Source organism: Equus quagga, chromosome 11 (assembly GCF_021613505.1).
Source record: "Equus quagga isolate Etosha38 chromosome 11, UCLA_HA_Equagga_1.0, whole genome shotgun sequence".
NCBI classification, from domain to species: domain Eukaryota; kingdom Metazoa; phylum Chordata; class Mammalia; order Perissodactyla; family Equidae; genus Equus; species Equus quagga.
In genome coordinates, this window is record NC_060277.1 from 96,140,976 (window position 1) to 96,148,619 (window position 7,644).

Here is a 7,644-nt window from a genome sequence, read left to right on the forward strand (position 1 = left end):
GCTGGCCGAGTGTGGATGTGCTTCAAGGATTCCTGGGTCTTCTCAGCCCGCTAAGGACTGCCGAAGTTCTAATTTGCGGCCTTCTTGTGAGGGGTGGGAACAGCTGGTCCTGCTGGAAATGGCTGCAGAGGTATTTCTGCTATTTTTCCCAGCATCCAGCCTGGGTGCCTTCATACCTGTCACTTTACCCCTGGTATTCAGCAGGGCTTTCCTGATTCTGACGCAAGAGCTGCCCTGTTATACAAGTTCTGGGTCTCTGGTGGAGATGAGAAGAAAAACATCTGATTTGATAACAAATATAAACCATTGGTCTGAGATTCATGTAGGGTCATAAGGAGGTGGTGACACGTTTGAAGACAACAGTGAGCAGGTTAATGTACCAACCTAATTCTGTCTCCTTCTGAGTTACATGTCTCTCTCTTTTCCTTCCACCGACCACGTGAGGTGTGCTTAGCTTTCTTTTCTTTTTTTTTTTTCCGCGAAGAAGATTTTTTTGTGAGAAAACTATTACATCTGTTGCCAACCTCCTTTTGCTTGAGGAAGATAGTTGCTGAGCTAACATCTGTGCCAGTCTTCCTCTGTTTTATGTGGGATGCTGTCACAGCATGGCTTGTCGAGCAGTGCTGGGTCCACACCTAGGATGTGAACCTGTGAACCCTGGGCCACTGAAGCAGAGCACGTGAACTTAACCACTACACCACCGGGAAGTCCCCTTAGCTTTCTTGCCTGCCATAATTAGATGTCTTTTCTTCCTCAGACGAGGCAAAGGCAGGGATATGATTTGTAGTTATAACAGTGGACACCAAACTGAGAAGCAGAAAGACTGTTGCCCCATGGCCTACCTTCAAAGGAACCGAATCCCTTCGTACCTAGCAGATTTCACAAACATGTAGATGTGCACACTTGTACACACAGATTGGTTGATGGCTAAAAGGAGAGAACTGGAGACCAGTGTGTCATAAGGAATGCAGTGGTGCCACGGCAGGACACCATGAGATGGCTGCCCCAGGAGAAGGACACCTACAATGTAGTTCCATGTTGATGTGGTCACTCTGACATTGGGGCCATCCAAAACTGCCTGCCCTCAGTCACACGCCCGCCAGGAAAGGGAAGAGGCCTCGGAACTCCTTCCCCCTTCACTCACTCAAGGAAACAGAACGTTTCTGTTACATAGCAGAAGAGATCTCTCATGGACTCCCAGTTAGTCCTTCTGGGTCACAGGGTGGCCTTTGCTAGAGGCGGGAGCTGGAAGGGGTGACAGAAACCCATCGGACTGCCTGCGGCTCTCCCCACGACTGGAATTCTGAGGGGCATTTTGGTGGCTTGGGGCCTGGCAGGGCCCTGAAGGCTCCCTGAGCAGGGCCTAAAGAAGGAAGAACTTGCAGAGCAGCCGGCACGCAGGCCTTCACGTCTGCGCTTTCTCAGGAAGCACGCGTTTCCCTCGCTGGGAAGGAGAAGAGGGCGGGGAGACTAACAGGGAAATTGCTTTCCAGCTTTGTGCTGGGGGCTTGGAGTGAGCACTGCTGAGAAGGGAGAAGTCAGGCTGACCCTGGCATACCCGCGATGTCCCCAGTGGTGGCCACTCTAAGTCTCTCCCCTGCAGCAGCTGGTGGAAGAGGCGCTATCAGGCAGTGTGTCAGAGGGCCTGCCCGTCTGCTCACGCAGCAGAATTTATATGCCCCCATCCCAGGCATGGGTCCCCCCTTGCTGCCCACTGGTCCCCAGGGGTAGATGAGGCATGCCGAGGGATGCCAGGAGAAGGCTGGAGACTCCATGGGCATCTGAAAACTTCTGAAGCTTCTACTCCCTTCGCCTAGTCTGGAATCAGAATTGTGTGATTAGCCAGCCAGGAGGTCAGAGTTCTGGATGCCTCATGGACCCAAGATGACTTGCCCAACTCTCTGGCTATATGTTGTTGAAGGAAAACGGGACAAGTCAGACTATTTTCAGTTGTTTAGAAATACCCTTGCCCTGTGCAAACACAGCCTACCTAACATGAAGAATTCAGACCTAACAGCACTGGGAGAGAAGCAGGATCCTACCCCCATCTCCATTGCCTTCCCCAGAGGAGGCCTCAGTAGCTGTAGGGACTTCTTGGGGGTGCTGGGACGGGGGGTGAATCCAGGTCCCAGTTTGGAATTGCTCTCACTAGGAAGCCGTGACTGACTTCAGTTTGAAGCTCTCCCTCCTAGAGCCTTTTTTTTGCCTGAGGGGCTTGGCCCAGGCACTAATGGGAATCCTCCAGGGTCTGGGAGGCTTTGGGACCTTGGCCCAGCCCCTGTGGAATGTGAGGGAAGGTCACCTGTCCTTAAGCCCACACAGAAAATTCTGTTCACCTCTTCTCCCCAGGGGTGGAACTGGCAGCTCGCTATGCAGTCAGGGTCCTCAGCCAGCTCCCCAGGGCTGAAGGGGCGTCTGAGGACTTCTCCAGACAGTTATCAGTTATCCCTGTGATGATTTGCGGGCCACTTTTCCACCCCCTTTTCGCCAATTCCTCCCCTCCAGGCTTGGAAGGAGGAGGATGCCCTCCCTGCCTCTGAGCCTTCCCTGAAGCCTGCCCTAGCCCCCAGCTCTGCCTGTTCTTGCAGGGGTTTCGGTGCCCCCAGGGGTCACACGGCACTGAGTGGAAACTATTCCTCAGGGCAGCTCTCCTTGGCTTTTTTACCCTCTGAATCATGCATTTTTCTGCCCATATTTGGTGGTGATTTGGTTGCTGGGCAGCCATCCAGGCCAAGTTTGCAGCGGGAAGCACAGCCTGCAGGAGCGAAGCCTTCTTCCTGCCTCCTCAAGTTTGAAAGGGCCCCTGGGAGACCATCAGGAATGGATGCTCAACTGCCTGGGAGGGAGTTAAAGCTGTTCTTCCCTTCAGTCCCCAAGAGAAGAATTCTTTCTCAGACGTTTTTGTAGTTGGAGAATATTTTTGCCATGGCTTTGAGATGACTTCCCCTCCTAACTCCCCCTTCCTGAGAATTTCCTCCCCTAGATTGAAAGCCTCTAGCATCCACTTGCAACCCTCCCTTCACCTTCCTCCCCCGGAAAAGAAACAAACAAGAAAACCGTGGGCTTGCCAGGGTTCCTCACACTGAGCTCACAGCCGCGCAGGGCTTCTCACACTGAGCTCACAGCCGCGCAGGGCTTCCCTCAGAGGGCTGCCGGGAGGCCCTGCCAGGGTAGGGTGTTTGGGGATCTCTTCATTGTCATTAGAGACCCGAGCCCACTGAGCCTTTTTTGCACATGGCTGTCTGTGGAGAGTTGCATAAACACATTCTCTGCTCAGCAGGACAGAGCAGAAACTGAGGACAAACCAGTGCGTTGGTGTCTGCACTGTGGCTGAGGGCAGGCGCTGGGCTTCAAAAGCAGGAGCTTGTGTGTGCTGTGGGAAGTGGGCCGAAGCCTGGGCTTTGTGGGTGGGCGGGCAGGAGGCAGAGCCGCCTTCTCAAGCTCTTGTAGGAATGGGAAGCTTCGGGGAGTGTGGGTTTGGGGCATCTTTCTGACCCAACTGTGAAGTCCCAAAAGATTTCAGTTTTCTGTGGAATGATAACTTTCCTCATTCTTTCCCCCAGGGTTGAGTTCCAGAATAAATTCTACAGTGGAACCGGTTTCAAGTTCCTCCCCTTCTCCTTCGAGCATATTCGGGAGGGGAAGTTTGACGAGTGAGCCCTTGCGGGGCTGTGTGCCTGGCGCTCTGCCTGCTCCCTCCATGGTGATTAGCCATGCTCCTCTTGCCTGTTGGTTGTGATCCCTGGGTATCGGGGCATTTGTGTCATCCCTGCCACCCCTCCACCAGCCGCCTGTGAGTCGTTTAGATAGATCCGGCCTCCCTGGGTCCCCCAGATTCCCAGCTGTGTGTGTAGTATAGTGATTTTCTCTAGAGAAGTTGGGCTCTGGTTGTCACTCACCCCTGGGCACCAGCCTTGCCCTCCTGGCCTCCCTCCAGTCAAAGACAGCCCCTTCTCTGCTTCCTGGTGGTGAACGGTTTGTGCATTTACACGTGAGCTCAAAGCCCATGGGAGGAGCGCCTTCGCCATCCACACCCAGACTTGGAGCCCCTGTTCTTGCCACTCTAGTCACTGTTTGGGGGTGGGGTGCTCTTTAACACACCCCACTCTTGGGTTAGCAGGGGCGGGTCCAGGAAGATGGTATTTCTGTCCTCTGCCCACCCCCCTCTGGTGTTCAGAGCACTTGTTAATCAGGAATTCAGCTGGACCCTGCTGTGCCATCATGCATGGCTTCTCCTTGTCACCCCTAAGGGTCCCTACTCAACACCACCTTCCTAATCCCCACCCAACACTCACACCCTCTCCTCCTCCCTCCCAGAATCCTCTTCCTTCCCCTTCCCGCATTTGCACCCAACTTAACATAGCATAGCTGGCAGTGACCCAAAACAGAGGTCCTGGCTGTGTCCTTTGGTTGGCACTTCTCAGTCCAAGCATGGGCCCTACCACAAGCCTGCCCTCTGGGCAGAGGGTTCACGTTGATATTCTTTGCTGGTGCAGACCCTGAGCCCTTCCCCCCCCCGCCCCCCAATCATGAGTCTTCAGGGCAGGACTGTAGTCATCAAGGGGGTCCTGCCTGCAGGCCTGTCTTGCTCCTCCCCACGTCCATGCCGACCCCAAGTCAGACTGGGGTCCGGGCAGGGAAGGTCAGTGTCATTTACAGTTTGCTGACTGGAGGCAGCTGGCAGGGCTGCCAGTGCACGTGGTTGTGAGAGCTGCACAGTCCGGCCCTGTGGGCTGGTGGTGAGCCCCCCCAAGGGGCCCCTCCCCCGTCACCTCCATACTGGGCTTCGGATCTTCGGGCCTTTTAATCATGTGTTGGCGCAGTAGCCCTGGCTGCTTCAGCTAAATTGATCCCCGCCGCCTTCAGTGGTCAAGATAATCCCCTGAAATGGCCGGGCTCCTGCCCTCCTCCCACCCTGGTTTTCTCAGTGAGCTGCTTAGAGCTGCTCACTCGACTGTCCCGGGCTGGGCTGGCCCTGGGTGTGGGCCACTTGCCCCAGCTTCACCGTGTCCAGCCAGTGTGACCTGACCCAGACTTTGTGCAGAGCCCCCTCCCTCCTGGTCCCTGTGGTTTACATGATGATCTCTCCTCTGTTTACAGCGGGGTTTGAAGCAGAGTTCTTTGTCCGGAACCCTGCCCAAGGCCCTTCTGTTCAGACATTCCTGTGCTGAATAAAGTGTGTTTGACTCCACCAGGGAGGCTGCCAGTCTCTTCCCACAGCCCCTGTGTCACTCACCCGCTACCTCCTTCCTCCAGCATTTCTGTCTTTTTCTCTGATCAAGGGCAACAGCTGCGGTGGCCCTGGCCAGGCAGTTTGTGAAATTCTCACCTTCTCTCAAGTTTCCCAGGTGCCTTCCCACTCCCATGAGCCAAGGCAGCATTGCAGATGGTACCCATGGTGGGGAGGGGCCTTGGGGACCTGTCTTCATCTCCCCTTCTCACACTGCACCTCCAAACAGCCAAGGGAAGAGGGGGCCTGGGCACCGCCCCCCCCCCTCCTCTCCCTCCTCTCCAAGCGTGCTCTCCAGGGCTCAGCAGCCTGGCTGTTTTGAGCCCTGATGCCCTTGGCCTTGGTGTTTGTGGAGGCTCAGCCTGGGGTTCCTCAGAGCAGCTGGAGAATGTGAAGTGCTGAGTAGGCAGGTGGCCAAAGAGCCAGCAGACTGGTCCAGGCAGGCAGGGTGGGCAGGGCAAGCACCTTCTCCCTCCTAGGTGCCATGTAAGGCATCCACATTCTTTCTCATTGCCCCACTCTCCCCTCCTCTCTCCTGGGGCCTCCAGGGCAGGGGCTGCACAGAAATGTGAGCAGCAGGCTGACAACTGCTGCCCCAGGAGGAGTGAGGAAGGGCAGGCTGCGCAATTCATGATCCTTATCCCCCAGCCTCGAACCCTGTCCCCTGTGACAGGCCACCTGCCTCAGAATAGGTGCCACACCCCCACTTGGCTCCTCAAATAAGAGCAGAGTGGAAATTCAGGTAAATGAGCTCTTTTAGCATCTGCTCTGTTATTGACTCAAAAAGGGAGGCCTAATAAGAACAGATACTTGAAATCAATGGGATAGAATTACACTGAGAGTCCAGAAATAAACTCTGACATTTATGGTCAACTGATTTCCCACAAAGGCACCAAGATAATTTAATGGAGAAAGAACAATCTTTTCAACAAATGGTATTAGTACAACTGGATTTCCACATGCAAAACAAATTTGGACTGTGACCCTGCCTCCTATATACAAAAATTAACTCAAAATGGATCACACACCTAAATGTAAGAGTTAAAACTAAAACTCTTAGGGGAAATCATAGGAGTACATCTCCGTAATCCTGGGTTAGGCGATGATTTTTAGATATGACACCAAAAGCGCAAGCGATAAAAAAAGAAGATGAAAAAATAAGTTGGGCTTTAGCAAAATTAAAAACTTTTGTGCTTCAAAGGACAGAATCAAGACAACCCTCACACTTGGCAAAAATATTTGCAAATCGGGGCCGGCCCAGTGGCACAGTGGTTAAGTGCACTCATTCCACTTCAGTGGCCCGGGGTTCGCTGGTTCAGATCCCGGGTGCAGGCATGGAAACACTTGGCAAGCCATGCTGTGGCAGGCGTCCCACATATAAAGTGGAGGAAGATAGGCACCGCTGTTAGCTCAGGGCCAGTCTTCCTCAGCAAAAAGAGGAGGATTGGCGGCAGATGTTAGCTCAGGGCTAATCTTCCAAAAAAAAAAAAAGGAGTGACTGCTAATGGGTACGGGGTTTCTTTTGGAGATGATGAAAATATAATTAGATTATAGTGATGGTTGCACAGCTCTGTGAATATACTAAAAACCACTGGATTGTGCACTTTATTTTTTTGTTTTTAATTTTTTTGGATCCGAACCAGTGAAACCCTGGGCCACCGAAGCGTGTGAACTTAACCGCTCGGCCACTGGGCCGGCCCCCATTTTCTTTTTTTTAATCTAATTTGCAGAACATTCTGAATCAGCACCAGCACGTCTTCCTCATTCTTTTTTTTTTTTTTTTAGCAAATGCTTATTTCATCCCCTTGATGTACCTTAATTTCTGTAACCAGCCCCCTGCTGTCCTCCAAGAGCTCTCAGCCTGGTGGGAAAGATGAGAAAAAAGACAGTGTGACATGCCCAGAGTAATCAGTGAAGCTCCTGCCCCAGGGTCCGTGAGCTCAGGCTCTGAATGTGCCACCAACCCCTGGATGCAGGTTCCTAACCTGCTGCCCCTGCCAGCAACCCCCCACCACTCTGGATGAATCCAGACCCCACAGAGAGGCTCCCTGAGCCTGACAGCGGACCTCCAGCCCAATTCCCCTGACTTATGTGTTCCCTAAGATCCAGAAACGCTGGTAAAACAGGTCCTAGGAGGAGGAGAGTCTGACAAACCTCACCTGGAGCAAGAGGTATTTGGAGGAGACATTGGAGGGGAGTGGAGATGGGCCTGGGGGCTACAGGATATAGCCCCATGAGGGTACATGTCTCTGGGCAGGTCTCGGAGCTGCTTCCTGGAAAGGCTGAGAACCTTCTGATCCTGGGAATGAACGGGGGCAGGGTCTGCACCTCCTTCTGGAGCTGCTTGCTGAGCCGGGAACAAGGTAGGGGACTGCAGCTTGTGTCTGCAGCTGGGGGCAGGCGCGAGGGCAGGG

At 53.6% G+C, this 7,644-nt stretch overlaps 1 protein-coding gene across 3 annotated transcripts in view; it reads left to right on the forward strand.

Annotated features, from left to right (window-relative positions):
* ATP6V0A1 (ATPase H+ transporting V0 subunit a1) overlaps nucleotides 1–5,191 on the forward strand; it is a 53,087-nt gene extending 47,896 nt beyond the window's left edge. For all 3 annotated transcript variants that reach the window (XM_046677270.1, XM_046677273.1, XM_046677271.1), the window contains one exon: nucleotides 3,564–5,191. In XM_046677270.1, the coding sequence (XP_046533226.1) occupies nucleotides 3,564–3,657 (94 nt within the window). In that variant the 3' untranslated portion in view covers nucleotides 3,658–5,191. The remainder of the gene's footprint in view (nucleotides 1–3,563) is intronic.
* Nucleotides 5,192–7,644: the final 2,453 nt, after the last annotated feature.